The sequence below is a fragment of the Python bivittatus genome, unplaced genomic scaffold (assembly GCF_059951505.1).
Source record: "Python bivittatus isolate LINGU-HERP-01145 unplaced genomic scaffold, Pbiv_v1 ctg000240_np1212, whole genome shotgun sequence".
Classification (NCBI taxonomy): domain Eukaryota; kingdom Metazoa; phylum Chordata; class Lepidosauria; order Squamata; family Pythonidae; genus Python; species Python bivittatus.
In genome coordinates this window covers 2587285-2603928 of record NW_028277051.1, presented here as the reverse complement: position 1 = coordinate 2603928, position 16644 = coordinate 2587285, and the positions used below count along the sequence as shown (strand labels likewise).

General features: G+C 47.5%; 1 protein-coding gene across 8 annotated transcripts in view; it reads left to right on the top strand.

The window, feature by feature from the left end:
- NCOR1 (nuclear receptor corepressor 1) overlaps nt 1-16644 on the top strand; it is a 124734-nt gene that overhangs the window by 27748 nt on the left and 80342 nt on the right. For 5 of the 8 annotated variants that reach the window (XM_025171240.2, XM_025171242.2, XM_015889292.3 and 2 more), the window contains exons 7-15: nt 1566-1622; nt 2812-2864; nt 4774-4840; nt 6301-6473; nt 7130-7216; nt 10657-10747; nt 13399-13577; nt 14558-14612; nt 16342-16443. In XM_025171240.2, coding sequence (XP_025027008.1) covers nt 1566-1622; nt 2812-2864; nt 4774-4840; nt 6301-6473; nt 7130-7216; nt 10657-10747; nt 13399-13577; nt 14558-14612; nt 16342-16443 — 864 coding nt within the window. The remainder of the gene's footprint in view (nt 1-1565; nt 1623-2811; nt 2865-4773; nt 4841-6300; nt 6474-7129; nt 7217-10656; nt 10748-13398; nt 13578-14557; nt 14613-16341; nt 16444-16644) is intronic. The other 3 variants (XM_007435278.4, XM_015889293.3, XM_088138764.1) reach the window with 1 other exon arrangement.

Here is a 16644-nt window from a genome sequence, read left to right as displayed (position 1 = left end):
ATAGGAATAGGGCATAGATATAGATAGAATGCTAGCAGCAATATGTTTGTGTAATAATTGAAGACATTCTCAATATACAGCTTCCTTTTGTAAAATATCCTTGTTTTGTAAAATAAAAAGTCTTCTCCAGCCCCTGTAGAGAGATTCAAAGCAAACCAACTATCTCAGCTTCCAGTGCTCTGGGTCTGTATTGAGTCTGGGCCAATCTGATTGATTCTGCTTTCACAAGAACCCCCAACAGGGTGGGGAAGTTGTGGATGGTGGATTGGAGATTAGGGGCCAGCCTGCCTCACGTTCCCTGGCAGAGCGGCCCCGGTTCTGCTCTTCCTTCTTCTGTCAGGCCCCGGGCTAAGCGGTTGCAGCCTCCTCAGGTGCTCACCCAGATGAGCACTCGTGGGCTTGCATTGGAGTCTGGCTCTTGAGTAGGCAGGTAACTGGGTCTCTGCATGTTGGCATTCTGGAGGGTGGTGGGCTTGATCCTCCATTTGTTAAGACATAGGCAGAGGGTGCCCAGGGCTCTGTAGCTTTCTAGGGCCCCGGCACTCTTCCTGCTTCTGAGACCCTGATGGAACCACCTTCTCCAGCCCGCTGTCTTCCCAAAACACTCAGACTCCGGTTCCCAGAGTTCTCCACCAGCCCCGCTTGAGAGTTTTGGAAGCAGAAACTCCAAAACAGGGAGAGAATCCCTGACCAGAGAGAGCTGGTTTAGCCTTTATTGATTGGGAGTTTTTCTTCGGTGTCTAGTTTATGCTGCCTGACTTTCATAATGCTCTTGTGGCGACATCAAATGTACACAGAAAGGACTGTGACCTCTTTGTCTTCCCACCGTGGGGGTGAGCAGTGTGATACGTGCTGGGACGTTGTGCAAGAGGGCAGTTGTGCTGGAGAGCAGCACGGTCAGAGTGGAAAGAGAGGTCAGCCTGGATAATTCTGCTTGTTCGAAAGCTCAGGTGATTTGGGAGAAGGAATTGTTGGGCTGGACATGCGAGGACTTAAAGTTCAGCTACTTAGAGACCAAACAAACCGTTGGGTCCTGATGCAGTTTGCCAACAACTCTTGGTCTTCTGAGCTGTCTCTCTCCTCCCCCCCCCCCCCCCGTTCACAGTGGAGGCCACTGGAAGAAAAGTGTTGTGTCTTGATGCTGAAGGTTGGGCAGATGGAAAGACAGATTCAGGGCCCACCCGGAGTCTCCAGTGGAACGAAAACGAGGAGTGGGGCAGAATCCTCATTTCTTCCCCCTTCCAATTAATGCACGAAATGCTTCCTCACTTGTGTTCAAAAGGAGCTTTCTCTCTTAGAGCTGGGTTCCTCCACTTTGGCAACTTTAAGACGGGTGGACTTCAACTCCCAGAATTCCCCAGCCAGCTTTGCTTTGCTGGCTGGGGAATTCTGGGAGTTGAAGTCCACCCGTCTTAAAGTTGCCAGGGTCGAGGAACCCTGTCTTAGAGCATTCAGTGGAGACGTTGATCTAAAAGAATATTCTCCACTGAATTACTGAGACTTTACAAACATTCATCTGATCTTCTGGATAAACAGCCTTTTTTTTTTTTTTGCCTCCCTTGCAGAAAAAGGCAGAGGAAGCTCATAAGATTTTCGAAGGGCTGGGCCCCAAGGTGGAGCTGGTGAGTGTCCTCCTTTTTTCTTCCTAGGGTCTTGTTCGCCTTTTTCCTCCTCGTGGGCTGCGACCTTTCTTTGAAAGCAGTAAGAGAATCAAAGGTCTGTGGCTAACCATTTTGCTTGGGTTGGAAACGGTTGCCCTGGTTCACCTGCTCACAGGGGACGAACATAAAAATAATAGTTTGCACCGGTCGCTTACAAGTTGCTTCTCAGCTGAGAACGGGGCCTTTTGGAAAGACGGGACTTCCGGTTTTTTCACTTCTCATTTCTTTCCTTCCAGTCCCGGAAGGACCTGGATGAACAGAAATACGAAGCTTGAGATATTGTTTGGAGTTTCTGGCCAGCAGCCCTAGCCTGGGACAATACTAAGTTTATTTCTGGTTAGTTTAGCCATGCCCCGCCTGGCCAGGGAGAGGAACTGTGGAAGAGAGCAAACAGAATCCGCCCCTTTTCCCACTTCCTCCTCCCTGTGCTGTTGAACTTTGGGGAAATTGGGCTGGGCTTGGAGGTACAGTACGGAAAAGTGGGCTGGGCTGCAGGTAAGATGACTCCTTTGCTTCAGTCTGTACCTTCTGGATTATCGATCAGCTGCGTGAGCAGAAAAATGAGGCCGAGCAGTCAGTAGTGTGTATAGATGGATTTATGCAGCACCCTGTAGGCGTGGGTTGCCCACTCATGAGCTGGCAATAGAAAGATCGTGATTTTCGACTAACGTACGCCTTGACCAGAGGATGTGAATGTTGACCAGTGAATGTCCCCAAAATGCTTGTCTGTTTACAATATTTGGACCGCACCTGTTCTTTTAAGACTTTGGACAGTGAACAACAAAGCAGGGACCAAACAAAAAACACCAATAATCACAGTATTCAAGCTCCAAAACATACATACCCCAAGATGAGTACTCACAACCCATTGGAAGAATTCTGGTTTTGCTGCCTTGTGAATTGCAAGGAGAAAGGACAGTGTGTGGGGACTACTGTGAAAAAGACCTGCCACTTGAACCCACCCTCTGTGTTCTACTTGTACTTATATTCTTTCCAACACATTGGAGATCCTGGATATGGGCCGATAAATGGGGAAAACCCTCCTTGTGGGTAGATCACCAGCATGTTTTCCATGAGGCGAGAGAAGCGTGTGCTGACTCGGCTTCCTTCAGGCATAAAGACAGTTAAATATCTTTCTCTCTTTCTGCAGCCTCTTTACAACCAGCCTTCAGACACAAAAGTGTACCATGAAAACATCAAAACGTAAGAGCCTTGCTCTGTCTAATATTTCTTCCAAACCTTGATTGGAAAGATCTCATTTTCTGAGATGGAATGTGTGCCTCGTTTCATACTTATCCTTCCAGTTATTGTGTTCTGGCAGGGTTTGCCAGAGGCTTAAATCCTTTTCAGCTTTGCTGTTTTATTTAACGGCATCTGTCTCCATTTTTTTGTTTTGTTTATAAGTTTATCCTTACAGTATTCTGACTTGTTTGTCCTAACGCTTTTTATTCCTTCTACTCCTTTTAGCTAACATTGTATGTACCCTTTTTATTCATTTTAATCCTGCCGGTCTGTAGCTCTAAGGTTAGAGAAGATTTGCTTTGTGTTGGTTAATGACCGTAAGTAATAAAGATGATGATTCCTGGCAGGTGGGAAGGGCTTCCCGTACGCTCCAACTTTCTCTGGCTGGCCCTTTTTAAAACTCCCAGTTTTTATTAAAGCAGTTTAACGATGTCTTGCTGACACTGTCCCCAGCCCATCTGTAATGCTAGAATATAATTCCCCATCGTGCAGAAAGATCTGCTGATTCAGGCTCTCGTGTTTCTTTTTTTCACACACACCAGAAGAGGAGGCTGAAAGCATCTGCTTCCTACTTAAACTAACCGCTCTCTGTTGTTATGTGGGAACTGGAAAATATGGTTAGTTTAAGCTCTGGATTAGTTTTGCCTTTTCCAACCAGGCACCCTGCTGATGTGCTGGGCTCCAGCTCTTCTAATTCCCAGCCAGAAGCTAGACTGGCTAAGAATTTGGGGAGAGGTGGTCTCTCTCTAAATGCTTTACAAAATGCTAAAATGCTTTCTAAACAGCGGTGGAGGGACGCTGGTACCATCTTGTCCCTTGTTTCGAGCATTTAGGCTTCCTGCACTAGCCCTCGTGGAGGAAAAAGTAAAATCAGGACAGGCTTGCTTTGCTACTTATATCGATCAGTAGCATCAAGGGAATTCCACAAATAACTTTTTTGGCATACCCGGTAATACACATCCAAGGAACTTGGATGGAGTAGCCTGAGGAGGGTAGCCCAGTTTTGGACTTTGATGGTGATGTGGTCACTTTTTGAAAGGGAAGAATCAGCTTGAGAAAAAACCTGGATCGTTGTTTTAAGAATGGAGCAGAGGCCAAGATTTCAAGGAATTGTCTGTTGAGCGGGCGGGTGCGTGCAAGGCCAGAGGATAGGAAGGGCACAAGTACCTGCTGAAATTCAACGCTGCAAGACAGTGAGATGGTGATTGACTTAAAGCGCAAAGGGTTTGGTTCAAAAAGGAGAGGTCTCCCCAGAAACCTCATATAAAGTTGCATTCTGTCTCAAGAACGCCCAGAGCCTGGGCGTGAATAGCCTCCATGCCTTCCTAGTTCTACTCTCCCCAAATTTCTGGCCAGCTGCTTTTGTGCTGGACAAATAGATTGGATCCAGTGGGATAGTTTTTGTGTTCTTATGGAACAACCGTCATCCCAAGCTGGATGCGCTGAGCATGGGGCATCCATGTTTTAGAAGAAATCTTGTACATCCTGGCTGTTCCACAGTGAGATTTTTTTTTTCTTGTGGTTCTCATGCCTAAATTAGGGCTTATATCAGTAGCATTTTCAGGAATATGAACTTTTTCTCTGCACTGCTGATGCCAAGGACTGGGGATTAATTATTAATAGTCTTTTGGCAGGCAGGATTTTAACCGCTTGTGACTTCTTCCCAGCACTCTCAAACCTTCTGAACACTTTTGTTAGCACAACTTGTCTTTTTTTTGTACCAAAGCACATGTACCAAAATAGAATGTGCCACCACTTGTAAGTGAAGGATAAAACTTCTGATGTGAAACTTGTTGAAAACAGAGAAAAGGCTGTGATTAGAACAGATGAAACCTGGTCTCACCTCTCATCTCCCCCCCCTTCTTTTTAGGAACCAAGTTATGAGGAAAAAACTCATCTTGTTTTTCAAGAGGCGGAATCATGCCAGGAAGCAAAGGGTATGGTTGTGTTTTGTAACTCCTCATGAATTGCCAGACACAAGTTGTCACTCCTCTTGCCCCTGCACACCTCCCAGAAATCCAGCAAAATATGTCCCCATCAGAGTTGCTGTCAATCAGAGGAAATAGTTGAGGTCTGCCTTTCCCAGCCTGTTGCCCTCCAGATGTCTTGGGGTTCGGCACCCTTAATTCTCAGCTGTCATGGCATCTGGGGAAGGCTGAGGTAGATGAGCGAATGATCTGGGTTCGGGCTCTCTTGCTTTCCTGACCTCCTGACTGCCCTCGCTCTGGGATGTTCTTTCCAGCCCTCCAGGTTTTAGTGGTCCTTCAGTAGAACACACCTAATACTTGAAGCTGTGCATGGGATGTGGGCACAGGAATGTTTCTCCCTCTGTTAAAACAAGAAACAAAATGGAAACATGGGAACTAGCTTGTAAAAAATACAGTTCAAGAGCAGAAAATCAGAACGCTTTGCTTCCTTAAGGGATGTTTGTTGTTGTCTGGAGAGAGGAAAAGAGCAAGAAATGATTGTTGCATGGATGATTGATTGATAAATAAATAGATAGATTAAATGTAGGGAACTTTCAAAATTAGAAGAGTTTTCAGAGGAGGAGGTGTGAATGGACTGATTAGGTAAGGAACCTTCTGTGGATCCCACAAATGAAGTGGACTGTGATTCACAAGGCTCTCGTAATAATACATTGGTCAATTTTGAAGGAGCTAGAAGGCTCTTTTCAAAGTTACCATCTTGACTTTGATGTGATGCTTGCATAGGCAGGGACTTTGGCTGGGCTGGGTATGTTGGTCCCTATGAAGACCTTGGAGCTTTAGCAGGAGTGTGAGTGACACTGCTCTGGCAAATCGTTTTTCTTCCATCTTACCCTTGTCATGAGAAGATGGACCAAGAGTCCTGAATAACCTTGTTAGAAACTCAACAGTCTGGGAAGTGCAGTATTTTGTGTTGCTAGCTGTATTTTGAGTTCTCATTGACTCCGTGTCTCCAGGGCCTCCAACCAAAGAGTCTTCTCCACATCTTTGACTTCCTTTTAGTGCCGTACCTTTATAGCCCACTCTTTTATACTTGTTGGTGTCTTCATTTTAAAAGAAGTTAAATGGATGCCTTCTGAAGGCTTCACCCATTCATTTTACTTGTAAAGGTTGGTGGAACTCAAAGCTGAGAACCTGGGGACATGCCAATATTGTAGAAAATCCCATGGGTCCCCGTCCCTCTTTTATCTGGAGGTGTCAACGATTGTACCTATGGTCTTCTGCATGCAGACCAAAGCAGGCACAGCACCACTAAGCTTTGGTCCCTCTCGGAAGTTGCCCAGAACCTTCTATCTTCTATCTTTCCATTTGAATTGTTGTGTTGAATCCGGTGGGAGAGGGAGTTTATATCTCATGAGCCTTTTCTGTGTGTGTATTTGTCTGTGTGTGTTGGGTCTTTGGGAAATAACCAGGAGCAGAAGATCTGCCAGCGCTACGACCAACTAATGGAAGCATGGGAGAAGAAGGTGGACCGGATTGAGAATAACCCCCGCAGGAAGGCCAAGGAAAGCAAAACACGGGAGTATTACGAGAAGCAGTTCCCCGAGATCCGGAAGCAGCGGGAACAGCAGGAGCGATTCCAAAGGTAAGGTAGGACCAAGGGACCTATTTGAGGGATTGCCTTTTCTTATCACATCTACCCCTCCCGTCAGATCCGGCAGGAGGGGTATATTGCGGGTCCCGTCTGCTAAAGCAGGGTTCCTTCACCTTGGCCACTTTAAGATGGATGGACTTCAGCTTGCTGGCTGGGGAATTCTCGGAGTTGAAGTCCACCCGTCTTAAAGTGGCGAAGGTTGAGGAACCCTGTGCTAAAGAGTTCCGTCTGACAGGACCCAGACAGCATGCCTTTTCTGCTGTGGCTCCTGCCCCCTGGAACATCATCCCCCCGAGGTTACCCCCATCCCTGTTAGCCTTTCGAAAGGCCCTGAAAATGTGGCTTTTCCAGCCGCCTTGAGGATCCCACGGGGAGCCTGTGTGATGGTTATATTGTATTTGGATGAATGTCCTTCTCCCTCAATCTTGCTTTTATTTATATTTTTAAGATTTTTTTTAACAGCTGTGATATTGTTTTAATTGTTGGTTGTACGCCGCCCAGAGTCATATTCAGTGAGATGGGTGGTCCTATACATTTTTTAAAGGTTTTTAAAAATTTATTGTATTATTAAATAAATAAGTGTTGCTCGGTCAGTGGGTGGAGAGGAATTCCCTGTTCCTGAAATTCTCCTTTTGCTTCTCCACTAGTAATGATCGAGCAGGATGCCTTTTTAGGACTCTGTATGATTCCTTTGCTTCTTCCTGTAACACCCGGAAGCAAGTGATTTCCACGATGTGAGTTCTGTGCATTATAAATCAGGTTAACCAGCTTGAGGTCCGCTTGCTCCTGTTTAGCACGTGGACCAGGCTTCTTCTGGAGGCTCCATTCTACTCCCGTTAGGAGCATGCGGTGATGCGCATGAAAAAGGAGTGAGGCTTCAGCCGTGCCGTAGAGCCCCCTCTCTTGGCTTTGACACCTCCCTGCCCTCTTTTGACAAGTTCTGTATTTCCAAAATTGTGTTCAGTTGGCCTCTTTTGTGTTGGGAGTAATGTTTTGATTTTCATTCTTCACTACGTTCTTGTTGCCTAAAACAGCGTTCTTCAACCTTGGCCGCTTTAAGCTGGCTGGGGAATTCTGGGAGTTGAAGTCCACACAGTTTAAAGCGGCCAAGGTTGAGGAGCACTGGCCTAAAAGACATTCAGTGCTGCTTCAAAGCTTTGTTCTGTTGAGCCCACTGGTAGCTGTTCTTTGGGCTTCGGGAGAAACTGGTTTTGGTCTTGGAAGGACCAATGAAGTTAATGTGGATTTAGGTACAGGGTCTTTTCCACCATTGGACCAAGACTTTAGAGCTCCTATTTGGGGAAGATGGAACCATGGGCACAAAGCCCAACCTTTAGTAATTTGCACCCCTCCAGAAATGTTGGAGAATAACTCCCATCAGCCCCAACTCATGGCTGTTCCAGATGGGGGGAAGCTGATCTCTTTCTTTGCTCAATTGGCAGTGGAAAAATTATACTGCCCAGAGTTGCTGGGAGTTGGGCAACATATACATTTATTTTATTTATTTTATTGGATTTCTCCCCCGCCCATCTCCCCCACAATAGGGGACTCTGGGCGGCTTACAAAAAACATTAAAACTATAAATACATCTAAAACACATAAAACATCCAAAATTTAAAACAATGCTAAAGAAAGGAAGATCCAAGCAGATGGAAAATCAGGCTGCGGAGAGCTGGCCACTACGGGGCTAGCCATCCCCCTGCTTGAAGTATTCCCTCCCCGCCCCAGGCCAAGTGGCAGAACCAGGTCTTCAAGGCCCTTCGGAAGGCCAGGAGTGAGGGGGCCAATCGCATCTCCCGGGGCAGGATGTTCCAAAGGGCGGGGGCCACCACAAAGAAGGCCCGCCTTCTGGACCCCGCTAGCCAGAGTTCTTTTACTGAGGGGGTCCGGAGCATGCCCTCTGTGCGATTGGGTAGGACAGGTTGAAGACATAGGGGAGAGGCGGGTCCCTCAGGTAACCTGGTCCCATGCCATGTAGGGCTTTAAAGGTGATAACCAACACCTTGAATTGGACCCGGAAGCAAACTGGTACCCAATGCAGCTCGCGGAGCAACGGTGTTACATGGGCCCTTCTTGGGCCTCCAAAAATAGCCCACGCAGCCGCATTCTGGACCAGCTGTAGCTTCCGGATAGTCTTCAAGGGTAGCCCCATGTAGAGCGCATTGCAGTAGTCTATCTGGGAGATAACAAGAGCGTGAGTGACTGTTCGAAGGGCATCCCGATCCAGGAAAGGGCATAACTGATGCACAACCCGAAGCTGTGCAAAGGCCCTCCCAGCCATGGCTGCCACCTGCTCTTCAAGCAGGAGCCGTGAGTCTAGGAGGACCTCCAGATTACCCACTGGGTCTGTCTGGGGCAGTGCTTCCCCATCCAGCTCCAATGATGACAACGTCCCGGATGCAGAGGAGCCATTAACCCCCAGCCACTCCATCTTACCAGGGTTCAGCCGAAGCCTGTTGTTCCGCACCCAGACCCTTACAGCCTCCAAGCACCGAGAAAGGGCAGTCACAGCATCACTTACCTCACCTGGGATGGAGATGTGTAATTGCGTATCATCAGCGTACGGATGGTACCTCATCCCATGGTGGCGGATGATCTCGCCCAGCGGTTTCATGTAGATGTTGAACAGGAGCGGAGAGAGAACCAAACCCTGCGGCACCCCACAAAGGAGGAGCCGAGGATGGGACCTCTCGCCTCCTATCAACATCGATTGGGACCGGCCCCGGAGAAAGGAGGTGAGCCAGCACAGAACTGTGCCGCCCAACCCCATATCCCTGAGCCATCCCAGTAGGATACCGTGGTCGACGGTATCGAACGCCGCTGAGAGACCAAAGAGAGCAAGGATGGTCGCACTACCACCATCCCGCTCCCGCCAGAGATCATCCATAAGTGCGACCAATGCTGTTTCCGTTCCATAGCCAGGCCTGAAACCTGACTGATAAGCGTCCAGATAATCCGTTTCCTCCAGGACCCTTTGGAGCTGTGAAGCCACCACTTCCTCAACCACCTTCCCCAAAAAGGGGAGGTGGGAGACTGGACGAAAATTGTCCAGTATGGTAGGATCCAGGGAGGGTTTCTTGAGGAGGGGGTGCACCAACGCCTCCTTAAAAGCAGCTGGAAACACTCCCTCCTGTAGTAACCATCACCTGGATCCAACCACATGTCACCTCCGAGCTGCTTTCACCAGCCAGGAGGGGCATGGGCCAAGATGGCAAGTGGTGGCCTTCACAGTCCCCAGGATCCTGTCCACTTCCTCAGGAGCAACAGGATCAAACCATTCCCAGATAACTGGGTAAGAAGAGTCCCTCGGTGTCTCCCCAGACCCTGCCCCACGCTCGGAGTCTAACTTGGAATGAATCCGAGCGACTTTGTCCTGCAGATGCTCTGAAAATTCCTCCTCCGCACAGCCCTGCAAATGAACCCCTACATCCCCCTTGCCAAGGAGGGACCTAGTGATTCTAAACAGGGCCGCCAGGCGGCATTCTACAGACACGATAAGGGCAGAGAAGTATAGGCGCTTCGCCACCCTTATTGCCCACCCTTATTTATTTATTTATTTATTTATTTATTTATTTATTTATAATTTATAAATAAATATACATTTAAATTATAATAATAATAATTACAGAGTCCTCTGATTTAATGAATTGCAGTTATCTGTCTGCCTCCAATTGCTTTCTGTGTTCCTTGATTTGATGCTACCTTACATTTTGATCCAAAAGATGGGATAAAATGATGCTTAAGAAATTTTTACCCCGAAGTGGAATAATATCATAATATCAACCACCTCTGGGCCCTTGCTGATCACAACTCTTGATTGTGGGGGGTACTTAACATCCCAAACTGGAGATATCATTTGCTACCATCAGAGGCGCTGATGGAATGAGATCAGGGCACAGAGAAGACTGGGTTCTTAGAGGCTGCAAGGTGTGATTACTATGTAAAACCACCTGAAATGCAGCAGCCGGTGGCCCCAGGGGTCAAGGCTGATGGCCGCCTGTCCTTGGCCACAGGCTCCCTGGATGAATCTGGTTGGGTGCTATGAGGGGCAGAACCTAAGACCAGGAAAGCTCTCGGCCTGATCTGGCCACAGGGATGGTCGTCTTCCATTCTCATAGTCTTCCTTTAATCAAAGCACTCTTCTCCTTGGCCTCTTTCCTTGTTGCATCTCCAGGGTTGGCCAAAGGGGGACTGGCCTTTCGGCCACCATCGCTCGGAGCGAACACGAAATCTCGGAGATCATCGATGGGCTGTCAGAGCAGGAGGTGAGAGCGGGGTGGTTGGGCCAAATTCCACCTGAAGGTGAGGGGAGGGGAGGGTGAGGCCCTTTCCCGTGTAGACCCACGCTAGATATTTATGGAAGGTTTTTTTATTAAGTGGTGGGTTATTGCTAGGCCTGGCAAAAAATCAGGGGTCTGGTAGTTGGAAAAGGGGCTACCAGACCCCTTATTTTTGGCCGCCATAGACTAGCATGGCTGTCCTATAATGCTAGGCCTGGGTTATTCAAGGTGAGGGCAGGTAATCGTTTGAGTCTTTTGGGGTGGAGGCGTTTTTTATGAGTTGAGAGGAAAGGAGCAGGATCATTATTGGCTGCTGTACAGTCTGGGGTATTGGCACTTGCTGCCTGTCCTTCTCTTCCTCTTCTTTTAAACAACACTGACCAGGATTCTCTGCCATCCCCCTCCTAATTAAGACCGTTCCTAATTGCTAGAGCTCCTCGCTTCCCTCCCATCTGAGCTCCCATCCCTAGATGCCCGCCGAAAGCTTCTGCGCGTGGCTCCCTCCTGGTTTCCATACGAGAAAGAGCCATCCTCCTTTCTCCATCTTGTGCCCTTTCGATTTTTCATTCGTAATTCCTATCACATGTGATCTGTGCAAGGGCACCCCCTTAGAGAAGCTCATCCTGGAGCTTTGGAAAGGCTTATAACGCGGGTGATAGTGGAGTTGGCAGAGATGCGTGGGTGAAATTGAACTGTGCCTGGTCCAGGGACCTTACCCCTGGCCTCAAGGGGGAATGCTTTGGGCAGAGGGATGGAAGGGAGAGATGGATGTGAGAAAAACGTAAGCAGCTGACTTCGTTTTGTCAGGGGAGGGCTGCTGAGCAGTGCTGACTTTTGGCCCGCCCAGTAGAAGGCACGGGAGGGCGCCTTTTATTGTTAACTCCATTCCATTCTAATTCTGCACTGATCTGAGTTGTTGAAGAAGATCTGAGCAGGAAAGGCACGTTGAAACCCCTCTCCGAAAAGCTGTTTTCAGAAGGTGCTTTCAGAAAAGCATCTTGAGTGGGGTGTTGGAGGTAGCAAGGGCTTTTGGAAGTCAGCAGATACTAGCTCCCAACCAGCAGGTTAATGTAGAAGCAGGTGGATCGTGCCCATTCTTATTGAAATAATCAAGATGTCAGCTCTGCATTATAATTGCTGTGGGTCTGGCCGGTACAGTCCATGTAGAAGGATGGTGGTAGTATTTAGAGCGGGGGTCTCTAGTCTGCTGGGATCAGTGGGCACAAGGGCGTCTTGAGAGCATGTGGTGGGCGTGCCAAGAAAATGTGCTGACCTGGCAGGATTTGTCCATTTACAAAATGGCATCCTGGGAAATAAGAAGGAGGCTGACGTTTGCAGCCGGGCGGCTTCGTTTCTCATTTGGTTTAGAATTAAAACAGTAAGTTTTAAAAAGTGTTGGAAGTGGGACAGAGGATCTGGCAGGCATCAAGGGAAGGATCTGCAGGTGTGTTGGGGATCCTGTCTCAAGTGCCCTGGGTCCTTCATCTCTACCGGAAGAGCATTTCTGATTCTTCGTTTTTATTGTAAGCTTAATAAAGGGAAGAGAGTGACGTGGACTTCCCTCCACCACCTCTGCCTGAGCTCCCAGTAGCAGAAGTTTTTGCTGGGGGAAAAAACCCCTTCTCCCCCTCCCCCTCCCTCTCCCCCTCCTCCTCCTCCTCTTCCTCTTCTTCTTCCTCCTTTTCCTCCTTCCCCCAGTAGGCTGTTAACAGTCAATTTGTGCATATCTTCCACACATTATTATTTCTATTTCTCCTTTTCCTTATCCATCTCCTCCTCCTCTTCCTCTTCATCCTTCCCCCCAATAGGACACTTAGCAGTCAATTTGGGTGTATCTTCCACCCATTATTATTTCTCCTCCTCCTCCTCCTCCTCCTCCTCATTGTGGCATGTTTTTTTATCAGTGACACAGAAGCACTCTGCGTGTGCTCAGAGGACCTTCCCTCCCCCCCATCATCCCAATGTGAGGCCTGCCCTCACAGCAGATGATTTTGATGGTGTGGGCATCTTTCCTCTTTTAACTCTCTCTCTCTTTCCCTTTTTTAAATCCTTCCACCCCTTTTGACCTGCATCAGTCCTCCAGGGAAGACAAGGTAGAATGTCGGGGGCAAGCATTTGCCTTCAAGACAATCCCTGGAGGTAATTTCAGCTGAGGGCAAGGAGGTGGATTGGCTGAGGTTGACCCCTTAAACCTTGTGGCTTAATGAGCCTGTGTGTGTGTGTGCGCAATTGCATCTTGAAAGTCTAGTTTCCTACATCAGTCTCCAGAGTCTTGAGTTTGTTTGTGGTTTCGCCAACTGATCCCATGCCTGTTTAGCACAGCATGTCTTCTTGACCAAATGTGAATGTTTAAAGACTTGACAAAGTCCTCCTCATTCTTGCAGCAGAGTGGGGCTTTTCGTGGAAGGCAGCTGCTGCCCTACGGCTGCAGAAGTGGCGTGGGGACCTGGGGAAGGAACGATGCTCTTCCCCACAAGATCCCAGCTTTGGGGAGCTCCTTGGCTGGTCAGCCAGGAGCACCACTCCTTCCAATGTGTTGGCAGACGTAGGGCCGTTCAGCAGAGGCAGAAATGATGCACTAACAGCCCACGTGTGTCTTTCCTCCCTTCTCCCCCCCTTTGCCCTTGCACTTCTAGAATAATGAGAAACAAATGCGCCAGCTCTCGGTCATTCCTCCCATGATGTTTGATGCAGAACAGAGGCGCGTGAAGTTTATCAACATGAACGGGCTGATGGAGGATCCCATGAAAGTGTACAAGGATCGGCAGTTCATGAATGTCTGGACCGATCATGAGAAGGAGATCTTTAAAGAAAAGTAATTTTTTTCTCTTATTTGCTTTTCTGGAGAGAAGTAGCTGTTGCACAACTCGAGTCTTGCACAACCTTTGTGCTCCCGGGTAGAGCATCTGCTGTGCGTGCGGATTTTCAAGTGTTTTCTTTTTTAAAAAAATTAAAGGGTCCGAGCGCAGGTGATGGGAAAGACCCATCTCCTTATGAGTCCTTGAGAGCCCCTGCCTAGAAGAGCTAGTGGTCTAACTCAGGATAAGGTAGGTTCTCACGTAAGGGCGTTTGGAGAACACATGTCCTGCATGTGGAAAGCCCCAGGTTGAACCCTGACATCTTTAGGGACAGCAGTTTTCCTGCCTGAACCCCAGAGAGCTGCAGGAAGTCAAGGGGGAGAATAATCAGTTGGAGGAGGGATAGCTAGCATGGCTTGGTCAAGGCCCATGGTGAAGATTGGAAAAGAGATGAGGATCTCCCCAAGTGGGACCTCCATGGCCCAAAGATAGTCTGCTTGCATGTCAAGCTGGCAGCTGAGTTTGCAAGCTTTAAGCCTGACTTAAAATCTGAGTGTCACATTCAGGAAGCCCTCTGATCATCCAAAGGTCCCTTCAGGTCCCTTCTTGTGAAGTAGGGCACCTTCTGCTTTTCTAGGCTGCTTCTGTCCAAGGCAGAGGTGATCTTCCTCCCTGCAAAGGAGAATTCTGGGACCGCATTTCATTATCTCTTGAAATGCTCCTCTGTGCTTTTAAAAAAAAAAGGAACCCAGGCTGTTGGTTTCTAGGTTAAATGGGCACAAAGATCTACAGGAGACGACCTGGCTCATGCCAGGGGAAATCCAGGGTGTGGCTTTGAATATTTTGTGTACCTCCTTTTCATGCTTTCACTGGGCTTATGCAGGTTGCAGAGGTAGCGTAGAGCCAAGCCAGGCCTGGTAATTGAGGGAGAGGATGAAGGCTTGTCTGTCAATCAGGCAGGTGGTTTAGCCTGGCTGTTTTCTGTGTCTTTCTCCAGGTTTGTCCAGCATCCTAAGAACTTCGGCCTCATTGCTTCCTATTTAGAAAGAAAGGTAAGATGGTGCTTTGTGTGCATGGTAGACAATTAGATCCTAAGCTGCAGAAAGTGACAGTGTTCTTCTGTTGGCTTTCCTTGGATTTCTACCACGGAAGGGTCTCCTGGCTGACCCTAGAGCGGCGAGCAGAAGGGCAGCCCAGCAGCCGAGTTCACAGGCCGCTGTAATGTGGGTGCTTCGCTTGGGGCTTTGAACTATACCTGAAACCAGCCATTCAGCTTTGTAAACCATGACTAATGGCTTTGCAGGGTGTGTTACTTAGTCCTCTGGGGCTTGCTCATCAAACCAGGATTAAAAGACCTCATGGTTTAGCCTGATAGGCAAGCTTTCCTTTGCCCATCAAGCCACAGCAGGGGAACCCAATTTTGGCACCAAGAGCTAAGTGGGAAGGGAGGGGATTCGAAGGGGATGTGGACATTTCAAATACAGGGAGTCCCCAGTCTAAGAACGAGTTCCGTCCCCAAGGTCTGTCCTTAAGTCGAATTCGTACGTAAGCTGGAACGGTATTATTGTATAATACTGTATAAGTAATACTGTGTAATGAACTCAAACCATTGTGTATTTGACTCAAATTTTGCTACAGTAGGCCCCATTCTTAATTATGGATCGTCCTTAAACCAGGCGTTCTTAACCCGGGGACTCCGTATAAATGAGTGTGTTTTTTCAGGGCTTTCTTCTTCTGCTGGGAAGGCAGAGCCGATGCATTTGGGCTGAGATAGCTGTTGTGCTGAAGTGATAACATCTCAGGCCTCTCTTATTTTAAGTTGGATGATTTCCTAACATAGTTTAACAGAAGAGGCGTTTTGTCCCTTTTTACTTTGCATGACAGTACCACACAGGATTTTCTCTTTGGGTGTTTTGTTACTGTGCTATGTTGTCTCCCTAACACAAAGATCGTGGGATAGCGATGGGCACGTGCTGCTGGTTTCCTAGAGGCAGAAAGGGCCATCAAGTCCAGGCTCAGTTCAGGACAGATATCCCAATTAAGAATTATTTATTATTTGTATTTATTATTGAATGTATACCCTCCTTATCTACATACAATAACACTCAAAGGTGGCCTACAGCAATTGAAAACAAATACAGGGTATGAAACTTAACAATAGAATCAACACAATTGAAATTAAAAGCAAAATTAAAACAAGTTGTTACAATACTTAAGATTCAGAAGTTTGGCAGAAGAGATGCCATCTTCCTGAATACTGGCAGAATGAAAGCCCAGTGAAATTTTCCTTCAGGAGCCACAGGTACAGAGAAGGTCCTTTCCTAGATACTCAGTATTCATATTTCTGGTTGCAGGGCTATCTTCCAGCTTTCTAAAACAGTGTTTCTCAAGCTTGGGAACTTTAAGACGTGTGGACTTCAACTCCCAGAATTCCCCAGCCAGCATGGCTGGCTGGGTAATTCTGGGAGTTGAAGTCCACACATCTTAAAGTTGATAAGGTTGATAAACACTGCTCTAAAACATCCCCAAAAGACATGTATCCAGCTTCTGCTTGAACACATCCAGCAAAAGGGAGCCAACCACTTATCTGGGCCAGTGATTCCAACTGCTCTTAGGGCTAGGAAATTTTTCCTAACTTCCAATTGGAAACGGCTGTCCTGTCTTTTGGTCCATTATTCCGTATCATGGTTGCTGTGTAGGATGTTCAAAAAGAGTCTCGCCTTATGTCTGCTTTAAGAAGTTTTTATGTTTTAAAAACAGTCACGCCATTTGCCTTTTCAGAATGTTCCAGACTGTGTCTTGTATTATTACTTGACCAAGAAAAACGAAAACTACAAGGCCCTGGTGCGACGGAACTACGGCAAGCGGCGGGGGAGGAACCAGGTGTGTTGCATTTCATGTTTCTAGTCCCTGGTATTCTTACAATGAAAAAGGCTATTTTTAATTATTCTTCCTGTTGGACTCTCCTTTAAATGCCAAGTTTCATAGATTGCTGTTCTAGGCATTGTTTTCTTCTTGTTTTCTGAGCCCTTAAGTGAAGGGTTTTTGCTTTGAATTAAAACTGAGGGCATACTGCGAAATCAC